Source organism: Festucalex cinctus, chromosome 3, assembly GCF_051991245.1.
Source record: "Festucalex cinctus isolate MCC-2025b chromosome 3, RoL_Fcin_1.0, whole genome shotgun sequence".
Taxonomy (NCBI): Eukaryota; Metazoa; Chordata; class Actinopteri; order Syngnathiformes; family Syngnathidae; genus Festucalex; species Festucalex cinctus.
Genome location: NC_135413.1, coordinates 18,426,252 through 18,439,798, shown reverse-complemented (window position 1 = coordinate 18,439,798; position 13,547 = coordinate 18,426,252). Strand labels below are relative to the sequence as shown.

The following is a 13,547-nucleotide window of genomic DNA, read 5'->3' as shown; positions in this document are numbered from 1 at the left end:
ACTGAAAATGCCAGTTTTGATAGCAACTCCATGTCTCTTACCCTAGTTCCTTGACAGGCTTTATTCTGGCTGTACACCTTTTGCTGTGCCCTCTTGTCCAATTTGGTCCACAGAGCTTTGACCTTCCAGGAGTTGACTGCTTCTTTCAGTGAGCTGTAGAAGTTAGTGTAGTCCAGTGGATCCAGCTCCAGCTGCCTGCAGAGGATACTGAAGGCCTGCAGACTCCCTTTACATGTAGCCATCTGGACAAAGTTCTCAAAGAGCTGGATGGCCTTAGCTGTGCGCTCATCCTCGGTCTCACCCATCCTATCTGATTGTCATTAATGGCTCCCTTTGCCTTTTGACTCCTTGAACGCTGAGAGGACTCTGTCCTAGAATGTTGCCATGCATATCTGGTTCTGGAAGATACATAATAAAATATTTCACATTCACTGATGGACAGAATATACAGTATATACAAAATAATTGATATAAATTACACCTTGAATTAGGGGTGTGAATTGCCTAGTACCTGACGATTCGATTCGTATCACGATTCACAGGTCACGATTCGATTCGATACCGATTAATCCCGATACGAATGGTCACGATTCGATACCGATTAATCCCGATACGAATTTATAAGTCGATTGTTGCGATTTTTTCCATTCAAATTTAGAAAATACTATCAGTAAATTTGTACATGTACACTGTAAGATTTGTATGAATATATTTATCTAAAACTTGAGGCTTATAACCGTGAGCCACTGTACACAAACAGTTTGCAATCTGTTTCACATTTGAACAGCATTAAAATAAAAATATTAAGGCTTAATGTGCCGTTCATATAACATTCTTCCATGCTCAAGGTGTGAATCCTAAAAATAAATAAATAAATAAATAAATAAATTAAAAAAATAAAATCGATTCTGCCGATTATTGAATCGATTCGAGAATCGCGCGATGTAGTATCGCGATATATCGCCGAATCGATTTTTTTTAACACCCCTACCTTGAATACTATTGTTTTTACAACTGATGCCTGAAGCCCTTTTTGCCCCTCCTCTGCTAAACAAAGTATTTATATTCTTAGCTTCAGGACAATCAGAACAAACTGAGCAGTGAGTAAAAAGGGAGCAGTTTTTGTGAATGAGAGGAGGAGCAATCACATAAATCATAACTATCATGTTACAATGTAAAAAATGTACATTAATTTCCATCAGAGGTTTGCCATGATAAAATAATCAAAATTATTGAGACAATGCCAAAATAACTGGTGTGAAGGTATTAACTGCAGCACTGCATGAAAAAATTGTACAGTGTTCATTCAGCCAACTTTAGCACTATCACTCTTTGGGTGTTGGTGTCAATTACTGTGCTACGTTCTGCAGGAGGAGCAGTATCCAAGCCAAGAACATGCCAGCGAGGTTATTAAACTAATCCTGAAAAGGGTCAGATTACAACTGGAGACATGTAATCCAATGAAGAAGAGGAAGTCTCTGATCAAACTTCTCTTCGGCTACCCATCCCACCCTCATATCTTGATATAGGTTGGTTGGCCCGGTTTCATTCAACTTAGTAGTCATAACTCATAAATAATAGTTCCGGGAATTATATCAGTTTAAAGGGATCGTTCGGATTTTTTAACATGAAACTCAATTTCATCCTCACCTCCAGTGTGTGCGATCAGCACTGACTTACCCCTGACAGCGTTCTGTGACACGAGTTCTGCTCCGGTGTTGGAAGAGAGGAAAAATAGTCCAGCAAGCTGGCTGGGGTCTCGGAAATAAAGCGTTTTTCTTCTAAAAACTATCCTTCCGCTAGAACTTGTTTGTCTTTTCCAAGGTGAAGGATTAGCAAGTTGGCTGCAGTGCGTCGATTAGCCGTCTACAGGGCGACGAGCAGTGATACGAACGAACAGAAAAGTAGTGGCTGGCGGTAATGGCGTCTGACTTTTTTCAGAAAAGGAGTATTGTGATGGAAATGTATCACGCTTTTGAACACAAATAGTTTTTAGAAGAAAAACGCTTTATTTCCGAGACCCCAGCCAGCTTGCTGGACTATTTTCCTCTCGTCCAACACCGGACCAGAACTCGTGTCACAGAACGCTGTCAGGGGTAAGTCAGTGCTGATCGCACACACTGGAGGTGAGGATGAAATTGAGATTCATGTTAAAAAAATCCGAACGATCCCTTTAAAAGACCTCACCCACCACATTAAGTTTAGAGACCAAAGCCAGGATGCTGCTGAGTTAAATAAGTGAGTAGCGCTGACACCGATGACAAGATAACCTCCTTTGGGAAAGCAAGAACCTGTATATCCATAGGGAGCATGTTCATACAAGTGACCTTTATCATATAGCATGGGACACAAAAATAACACATACCAAGCCTAGATTAGATGTCTTACATCTTTGAGGTGATAGCGATACATATGGCTTCAGATTGTAAAATAGTGGGATACAAAATAGTAGGAAGGAGTGCAGAAAGTTCACCATGATTGTGGATTGTACTAAATGTGTTGCTGAACTCGCCAAACGAGTGTTGATCAATGAAGAAAAAAAAGTTTTCTATTGAATTGAATTGAATTATTTGGGGCTATTTTAATATTCTTTAAATTGTTACGGCAAATATTTAAAAACAACATACATATGGATACATAACTTTCACAAAGGTTGGAGAGAGAGAGAGAGAGAGAGAGAGAGAGAGAGAGAGAGAGAGAGAGAGAGAGAGAGAGAGGAGAGAGAGAGAGAGAGAGAGAGAGAGAGAGAGAGAGAGAGAGAGAGAGAGAGAGAGAGAGAGAAAAAGAGAGAAAAAGAGAGAGATTTCCGTGTTAGTTTAGGACACACAACGTAACCCGGGCTGATCGGGAATGGTGGGGAGGCATTTTACGATCATTTTTACGTGCCAGATGCATACTGCACGCCCACGGCAACCTCTGAATATATATTTTTAAAAAACGATCGCACCAATAATTTGTACTTTATGAATGAATGACGTCGTTGTTGTCCTCTCTGCTCTGTACAGCTTAATGGCGCGCTAAACGCTTACTCTCGGTCCAACCTCGCTTTCTGATAATGTCATCTTTCTCGCAACTGTTACTATAACAACCATGTTCTTGGTGCAAATCCATTGCCATGTGTGGTAAATCAGGTGCAAATTTGTTCCAAGCTGTCAGTTTTGTGGGTGTGTTTGCGCCGGTATATGATTAGAGCAATATACTTAGTGAATAGGTGAGAAACTGGGCGCAGGTGTGAATTGCCTAGTACCTGACGATTCGATTCGTATCACGATTCGATTCGATACCGATTAATCCCGATACGAATTTATAAGTCGATTGTTGCGATTTTTTTCATTCAAATTTAGAAAATACTAATCAGTAAGCTTGTAGAGTGTAAGATTTATATGAAAATGTATTATTTATTTATCTGAAATTTCAGTCTTATAGAGGTTGTAATCTGTTTCATGTTTGAACAGCATTAAAATAAAATATTAAGGCTTAATGTTCCGTTCATATAACATTCTTCCATGCTCAAGGTGTGAATCCTAAAAAATCGATTCTGCCGATTATTGAATCGATTCGAGAATCGCGCGATGTAGTATCGCGATATATCGCCGAATCGATTTTTTTAACACCCCTACTGCGCGTGCAGTTGTGGTGTAATATTTTGCGCTATTACCGGATGCAGCGCATTCTTAGTGAATATGCCCCTTTGTTCTTTTATCTTTCTTTTACTTCCGTGTTGTTGAGCCTGAAGGCTGTTGAGTGCAGACGTGCTTTGTTGTGCTCCGCAATAAATGAGAAACTTCATCTTTCCGTCATCCATTCATCCGAATGCATCGTTAAGCTGCCAAAAGTTAACAATTTGGCCTTTCAAATTTAAATGGGGGAAAAAGTTAGCGGGTAAAAGAAGAGAAAGGTTACATTCCAAAGGCAATAACTCCTTGAAATTGGCACTGAAAATAGCCTTCAGACTTCTATGCGCTGCCTTGCTAAACATTTGTCATGTTTGCTTTGAACAGACGCCTCTTGGATTGAATGCACTTAAAGGCCACAACAAACCAGAACAGTTCAGACTTTGTTAATTGGATTATTTTTTTCTACAACACAAGGTATTTCCTTTCTTCCACTGCTCCATTGAATGTCTGATAGGATTATGATTGTGTGTGTGCGTGTGTGACTGGATACGTTCAGCTCAACAATCAGGGAATCAATATGGGGCACAAAATCACACAAGCAAGCTGAACTTTGGTTAGGAAGCAGAAACCTCGTCCATCTGCGATTCAGTTTATGGTTGAAACGTATCACACACAACCTAGCCTTTTTCGGAAATTTAAATCACATCAATCATCAATACATCAAAATAACCTTACTTTTGTCATTACAACTTCAAGGATCTACTGTATTAAAATGCTCAATACAAAAAGCAATCATAAGCGATAGGGGTGTGAATTGCCTAGTACCTGACGATTCGATTCGTATCACGATTCACAGGTCACGATTCGATTCGATACCGATTAATCCCGATACGAATTTATAAGTCGATTGTTGCGATTTTTTTTCATTCAAATTTAGAAAATACTAATCAGTAAGCTTGTAGTGTAAGATTTATATGAAAATGTATTATTTATTTATCTGAAATTTCAGTCTTATAGAGGTTGTAATCTGTTTCATGTTTGAACAGCATTAAAATAAAATATTATGGCTTAATGTTCCGTTCATATAACATTCTTCCATGCTCAAGGTTTGAATCCTAACCCGAAGTCAGACGTTTTGTTGAATATTTTTCCATTAAAAATGGAAGTTTAAAAATCGATTCACACACACACAAAAAAAAGGCAATGATGATAAGACGTTGAATCGGTAAGACTACCGAATGAACAATTCTGAGCTCTAAACAAAAAAAAAAAAAAAAAAAAAAAAAAAAAAAAATCGATTTTTTTTTTTTATTGAATCGATCCGAGAATCGCGCGATGTAGTATCGCGATATATCGCCGAATCGATTTTTTTTTAACACCCCTAATAAGCGAGCTGATAAAGTCATGGGAAGGTCGAGGCTGTCTAGGTTTCGCCGACTTGTAGGCTTTTTCTCCACCTCAATGAACATTCTGCACTGTGCTGTGCTCTCGAAGTCATCTTTAGAGGACAGACACTACTCGGGAGAGTAGCCACTTTCTCCAAGTACAAGTATAAACAATTTGCCTTACCATGTCATAATAAATAAAATGGTAAAATGTCATCATTTTCAGATTTCCGGAAGTACAACAATCTGTTTTGTGATCAAATCCTTAAATCCCAGCTTGCCCCATATGTCAAATTCTGATCCTAAAGCCAGTATGTATTGAAATGTCCAATTGAAATGGTTTTGGTCTTTCACTTGTATTGTGCTTTTCCACCTATTAAGGTACTCAAAGCTATTCACACTAGAGGTGTGCAAAATTTCCGATTCTTAGATTATTCACGATTCGGCCGTGGAACAATCGAGAACGATTCACAAACGTCCAAATTCCGATTATATAAATATGCCAAGGGAACCGAAACTAAAAGTGAACCGGAGCGAAAAGTACGCGGAACTGAAACGCAGTAGCGCGCGCGGTCTTCGGGACGCTTAATGGGACGGACCGAGAGTACACATCCACAACTCACGCCTCGAGATTCAAAACAAAAACAAGCATGGCTGAGCTGACCAACCCACCTCTTCGTGAGATCAGACCTGCTCCGAAAAGGCAAACAACTTCAGGCGGAAGTATCAGCTAGCTGGCTGCAATGCGTCGGTTAGCGTTCTACAGGGCACCGCGCAGTGATACGAACGAACGAACAGAAAAGTAGTGGCTGGCGGTAATGGCGTCTGATTTTATTCAGAAAAAGAGTATTGTGGTGGAAATGTATCACGCTTTTGAAAACAAATAGTTTTTAGAAGAAAAACGCTTTATTTCCGAGACCCCAGCCAGCTTGCTGGACTATTTTCCTCTCGTCCAACGTCGAACCAGAACTGTTGTCACCGAACGCTGTCAGGGGTAAGTCAGTGCTGATCGCACACACGGGAGGTGAGGATCAAATTGAGATTCATGTTAAAAAAGCCGAACGATCCCTTTAATGTTTACACGTTCATGTTTACACAAGTTAAAAAGCAGAAAAGCACTTGAGTTTTTTTTTTTGTTTTTTTTGTACCTCTGAGAAACTTTAATGTTTACATGTTCATCTTTACACAACTTAAAAAGCAGGAAAGCACTTTTTTTTTTTTTAGGCATTTGTATTGAAGTAGTAGTTCACATTGTCTTTCATTTATACCTCAGTGCACTTTTGAGTGGATAAAAATAATATATTTTTGCTCAGTGCTATGTTTTATTCTGTTGAAGACTGAATATACTTAAAAGCTCTTGTTACAGAATGAGGACTTGAGTATTTTATTTACTGTTTTGAACTGTTAACTTGATACTGAAATAGTAGTTTATGTAGGCCTGAGAGGACTTTTGTACTATTTTTGTAACTAATGTACGAAACATTAAAAGCACCAAAATACATTGTTTTTTTTCTGCTGCCTGGGGGGGAAATCAATAATCGTTTTATAATCGAATCGTAGCCTCTGAATCGTAATCGCAATCGAATCGTGAGGTGCCCCAAGATTCCCACCTCTAATTCACACTGACTTCAAATACACCTACTGATGACACAGCATCAAGAGCAATTAGGAGTAGTTTAGTATGTTGCTCAAGGACACTTCGATATGGTCACAAGGGCCAAAGATTGAACTCGCAAGATCTGGGTTAGGAGATGACCGATGACCACTAAGCCATGCCCGCCCCCCTATGATGTCAAGAGAAGAACGACCATGACCTGTAAGAGCTGTATTGCCCCCAAGAAAAAAACAAAACAAAACAAAAAACAAGGAAGGGAACATTGTGTCGTGGAATAGGAAGTGGTTTTACATTTATTTAGTACCTTATAGATCACACAGTAGAAGATTATCAAACAATGCAATTTACCAAATTGTTGGGCTGTCAAAATATTAAAGCGTTGACTCCGGAGATCACTTTAAATGTCATTAAAGCGTTAAAGAATTTTAACTCAGTTAACTCAATGTGCAGGCAAACTTGGGGCGGGTGGGTGGCGGGACATTGACGAGAAGGTGAATAAACATGGACTATTGGTAGTTTTACTTTTTTAACTGATTTAATTGCTTGATGCTTGTTGGAGAACTCTAAAGTAATTTGTGCACATTGCAGACCCACATTCAAATAGCATATTATCCGTACATCTTTTGAAACTCCAGCAGACACCGATGTGTATTGCGCACAAGTTGGAAGGCAAACGCACGAGCGGAACTCCGCCGTGACGTCTCCGCATGAGCCTCAAGCAGAAGTATACTGAGGCCTTAGGCGTATCATCAGAGAGAAATATCGTGCTCAAGTTATCTTCACGGGGCCTCGCAAATCAACCCTTTCGAATTGTGCTGCTTGTGGCTACAACTAAACCTGTAAGCGACAAGTTCTGACAATTGTTTCTGTAAGAAAAAAAGGTGGCCTGTAAAGCGGAGTGACAGTCCATTTTGATCCTTTTAACAGTTGTATTTTACAGGAGAAATATTCCCATTCAAGGATCAAAGAATGCAATGAGAATAGTCTGATTCTAAATATACTTTCTATTTGATAATTTTACATTAATTTCAGGATTTTACTCAAGTAAATATCTCTTACAAGCTTTGAAGTAAAAAGAAGCATATAGAAAAACGTGAAAAATATGTGCTTAATTACGGAAAATTGTGCTTTTAATTAGTTAAGAAATTTTAATCGTTTGACAGCGCTCCTAAATTGTAAATGATTTTACTATATTTGGGAGAAAGCAAAGCTGGCATTAGGTAATTACGTGCTTCCTGGTTGCTGAATCTAAAGATGAACTACTTATAGCCATAGTGCTCAAACGTATCAAGCGAAACTGACTATCTGTGAGCCACATCCGAACGGGCCACCATGGAGGATGACACACCCATGACTACCATGTAGATAAAAGGCTGTGACAAAATGCACGCCCTTCGTCAGCTATAGTGGGAGGGGTTTGCACAGTGGAATGGGTAATTCCTGTTGAATTTCTGATAATGTGTGTTGTGCCTTTTTCCAATTCCCTTAACTACTAGAAGGGAACACATATTTACATGACGTTAATCCGTACTTAAATATTTAACAAATTATTATTCTCATAAACATATCTAAATGTTTCAAAAATAACTCAAAATGAAATATGGAGCTATTCTGTAGCAATGTGTGATTCCATATGTAAACATGACTCTGGTTTTAGTACACTGAAGGAAACTAAATACAGGACTGTCTCAGAAAATTAGAATATTGTGGTAAAGTCCATTATTTTCTGTAATGCAATTAAATAAGCAAAAATGCCATACATTCTGTATTCATTACTAATCAACTGAAATATTGCAAGCCTTTTATTGTTTTAATATTGCTGATTATGGCTTTTTTTTTTACTTGGTCTGAGGAAATATTCTAATATTTTGAGATAAGATATTTGGATGAAAATGCCATAATCAGCAATATTAAAATAATAAAAGGCTTGCAATATTTCAGTTGATTAGTAACAAATCCAGAATGTATGGCATTTTGCTTATTTAATTGCATTACAGAAAATAATGGACTTCACGAAAATATTTAATTTTCTGAGACCGTCCTGTATTTTTATCTAACCAGATTGGAGAAACAGATCGTCCATGAACAGTCATTTTTGCCAGGTAACATTTTTATTCAAGAATTATATACGGTTACATTTGTGGTGAAATCACCTCAAACTTGATTAAAATAACATAGCCTTAATTAGTCACCATTTGACTCCATTCTGCCACTTATCTGGTTGGTTGCTTTAGAGTAAACTGCATTTATTAAAATATTGGTATAAGATTGCTCTTTGATGATAGTTTGAAATTAATAAAGATTAATTTTAATACTACCCATATTTTATGTTTTTCAGGTGCCAAGTTACAGTCCATCCACAAAGCATTCAAAGCATTTCACTTTTTCCACATTACTTACTTCAGTGACTAAATATGCTTTGTGTTCTTCTACACAACACCCCATCCATTCTGACTAAATGGAAAATATATATTTTTATTCAGATTAAAAAGCAAAATGGGCATTCCATATTATTCACAGCCTTTGATCAATATTTTATTAACCTTTAACAACAATTACAGTCTTTGTAATCGATACCACAAGCACAACCTATCTTCAGGCAGTTCTGCTAATTTGTCTTTCCAGCACATCTCTAGCTCCATCAGAGTGAATGGGGAGCATCAGTACACACGACAGGCATTTTTAGATTGCTCTTGAGATGATAAATCAGATTCAAGTCCGAGTACCGGCTGGGCCACTCAAACAACATTCAGATGGTGCTTTGATATCTTGGCTGTGTGCTGTTGGCCTTAGTCGTGCTGTTGCTCATAATGATATCTCGTTGTTGTTTATAACCATGTTATTTGCACAATGACAAAATGAATAAATATTGAATAAATATTGAATATTGAATACTGAAAGATGAACTGTTGCCTCAGAGGTCAAGAGTGCTCCGGAGCAGATTTTCATCCAGGACGTCTATGTACATTGCTGCATTCATCTTTCCCTCAATCCTGACCAGTATTTCTGCTCGCGACACTGACAAACACCCCCACAGCATGCTGCTGCCACCACCATGCTTCAGTGTATGAATGATTTTGGCCAGGTGATGAGCACTGGCAGAGCATGGTTTCCTCCATATATCTGGTATTCATGCCAACAGCTCAATCTTTGTCATCAGAACAGAGAATCTTTTTCTCTTGTGGTCTAAATGTTCTTGGCTATGGTCAAACTCCAGGTTACCTTTCATGTACAGACTACAGTGCCTTTTTACTAACAAGTGGCTTCTGTCTAGCTACTCTAGCATAATCTTTGGAGGATTGCAGGAGAGATGCTTGTCCTTCCGGGAGAGTATCCATTTTCGACAGAGAAATACAGGAGCTCTGAGTAAACATTAAAGTTCTTGGTCACATACCATCACTCAGTATAAAAACGGGCAGTAGATCAAGGAAGAGTCATTGGGACTCTGAACTTATTTCAATGTACAGATGATAGATATCACTAGCTCATTTGGACCTTGAAAATAACAGAACTATTCCCATCAACTCTTGCACAGATCCTTTGCCTTCTAAACAATTTTGCCTTGGAGGTCTGTATGATTTCTTTGACATCATGCTTGCTTTGTTCTGACATGCACTGTCAACAGTTGGGCCTGACAGACAAGTGTGTGCCATTCAGATTCATACCAAATCAACGAGGGCTGGGCAATAAATCGAATTCATTCGATTAATCGTCATTTTGAAAATCAAATCGTCAAATATTTGCTAAATCGTGAAATCAAATTTTGTCTTCTGGATTATTAAAAGCTGTTGTTCTTATGTTCTCTAGCTCAATTTTAGCTTCATGGTAAAGACTTGCATACAAAGTAAATTCTGTAGAGTAAATTTGACTATTCGGAGTGGGACCAAATGAACTCAATTTTCGAGTTATATTTACACTTGGAAGAGAGTAAAATCAATTTTAGAATAAGGCTCTATAGAACACTTTAGTCAAATCCATTAGTGAAATATTACATTGATTGGCAAGATGGGAAGCCATGTGTAGGCAGAAAAAAAATCCTGATGTATTTATTTATTAACGCCTTACTTGTGTGTTTGAAATTCAAATCAAACTTTGACCCCCGTACAACACATTAAGTATATTAAATCTAGATTAGTTGGGAACTCAGGCTCATTTAACACAATGTATTTTGAATGCCATATGTTTACAAGTACTGAGACCAGCTTTGACTGTTGCATGCAAGTCCTTAAATCAAACTCCTCCTAATCCTCATAGCATTAGCGCCCCAAACTGTAGATGACGGAGGCTGGATTAAGCCCATAAACTTGTCAGTGACACAATACCCCGCACTTCTATTGTGCACGACAAATGGATAACCATTATAAAACCATTGCTTGGGCTGGGCAAAATATTCAATATCAATACGTATCACACATTATCAATTATAATAGAAAATGCCAAAATGTTTGATAAAAAAAGGAAGTAAAGTCTGCCCCCTGCATTGTGCGTGCTGTTAGGCAGCCACTACAGTGTGGCATTAGATTTGTGCCACAATTACAAGCACATAAATGGAAAATTTTGAGCACATTTGCGTGTTTTGAGTGCAGGTAGTCACAGTGTGCTCATTTGCCCAGAGAGGACACGAGTAAGAAGCAGATGGACCAATGAAAAAGTCGCTCAGCATTGCCATGAAGTCACAATTTAGGTAAAACAATAACATCCTGAGCCCACCAACAGGTTAAAGTAGACTTAAAACGGTTGGTCAACTGTAAAGGTCTCAGTATACTTCTGCGTCAGGCTCACACGGAGACGTTACGGCGGAGCTCCGCTCGTGTGTTTGCCTTCAAACTTGTGCGTGATACACATCACTATACACATCGGTGTCTGCTGTTGTTTCACTCCAAGTCGGGCTGTCGCTATGGCTGGGACGCCACAGAGTGGAGATTCCTCTGCATTTTATGACCAATTCAGGAGTTCAATTCAGGACCACGAAAAAAAGCCGGGGGGAGAGTAGGCTCATAACTGTGGCAATTATTTAATGCCAATTTGCACCGGTGTCGGCCTTAAACTCGCCAAAACAACAGCCACGTGCTTAGCGAACCCGTTTTTTTACATATCCACATGTACAGCCGTGGTCTCCGGGCAGGAAGTGCATTTGCGCCGCCAAACACGTTGCCTTCGCAGAAACTATCTGGGCGGGTGGCGGGGAGAGAGAAAAAGAAAGAAAAAAAAAAGTCAAGTACGCCATCGAACGGACCAATCATGAGCGAGCTACGTCTGTGCGTTCAAGAACTGGCAAGGTGTGCGCCCCACCCGGTCACGAGCTACGCAGCACTTAAAATTCATGGCTCGCGTAGATCATGTGATCTACACCGGTCATTAACGCAAAGCAAACATAGTAGCATAAATCAGGCTTAATGCATGCACTCAAAGAGAGTATTAGTTCGCTGCACTTACATTGTATGAACAACAAGCGAAGGCTTAATGTAAGCTTTTAGGCACTGCTTGAGCCAGGAGCATAGATGTAAACAACATTGCAATGTAGACAAAAACATTGTACATTACTGAAAATTAATTTTAATAGTATATTTTTTTTTAAAGCTCTTTTTCCTGTGGATAGCTGTGTTTTATTGTACTTCACCATTTAGCACTTAATACATGTTCTTATTTTGATTTGGTGTAAAAAACAAAAAAATAAAAAATAGCCTAGGTTCAACATTTATCTGTCTCACATTGAAAACAAATACCCATGTAACATCATGTTATTGGTCAACAATGGTCAAATAATAATTTTCAACAAAATTTTAAATTCTAAAATTGATGGGGATATCATTGTTCTGAGTTACAACATACTGAACCACTACTGCATTTCTTCCAGCAGTTGTCGTTGCAAAGCTAGTCTGCTTGGGCACTGAACAAAGCATACAGTCCATGCACGTCATTATTCAAACAAATTAAGATTCAACGTTTGAACACTTGAGCATTATACAAATAGCCTAGTGCACCCTGAGAATTGTGATGTGTGTGAGGTATTTGGACAACAAAACAAAAAAAAAAAAAGTTGAAAAAAGTTTTTATGTATTCATATAACAAATTATTTATTTTTTAATCTACTTTTGACATTGATTGAACAGGTATTATAGCCTAGTCTGGCAAGCGATTGTTTATGTAGACCAAATAAAATGTTAAACGGCTGATTAACTAAAATATGGGTAGAGTTTTTTTTCCATTTCTTTTCTTTTATCTCAAGTCAACCAATGGAGATTATCTTCCACACTGGAGTTCAACGTGGCCTTTCTCATCTGACAGCAGCCCATGTCAGCCAGCAACACTTAGTTCCCTGGTGTATTTTTGTCGCCTGCTCTCTCCCCTAATGCCGATACGTGCGGTGTCACCCCCTTATAAGTCAACCACTCATTCCAGGAAGAGTGTGTGCCAGTGGCTTGTTTTCGTAGCGTTATACACTGAATGACAGAAAGATAAATGAGAAAAGCCTAAGAGGAAATGTGATATTAACATCTTTGTGTCAACTGTATAAACATTTTTTATTTTTTTTTAATTCTAGTAATTCATAACATTACTCTCATATTATCTAGACATTGTCAGAGCTCTGCAAAACAAAGCAGGGTCAGAAAACAGATGGAACTCCAATAAATAATGTAGACATATCCACACTATTGCACACGTAACTTTTGATAAGCTCATCCAGATGCTTAATAAATTACAGCTTGACCAGTATATTTGTATAAGTTACATGCATTTTGGCACACATTCAATGAATACAACACATATACGCTGTGATTAATTAGGAGCGATCGTCGGTTTACAATGGTATTAACAACATCAGACATTTTGAGTTTAGAAACAGCGCACAATGTACTAGCGCAGCAACATCAGATGTTCAGAACACATAACTTCAAGGCATACGGTAAAAGGTATGCTCAGCATAGG

General features: G+C 38.4%; 1 protein-coding gene across 3 annotated transcripts in view; it reads right to left on the bottom strand.

Moving 5' to 3' along the window:
• Positions 1-13,547, bottom strand: part of mical2b (microtubule associated monooxygenase, calponin and LIM domain containing 2b) — a 50,747-nt gene that overhangs the window by 34,384 nt on the left and 2,816 nt on the right. For all 3 annotated transcript variants that reach the window (XM_077516365.1, XM_077516363.1, XM_077516364.1), the window contains exon 2: positions 42-398. In XM_077516365.1, the coding sequence (XP_077372491.1) occupies positions 42-305 (264 nt within the window). In that variant the 5' untranslated portion in view covers positions 306-398. The remainder of the gene's footprint in view (positions 1-41; positions 399-13,547) is intronic.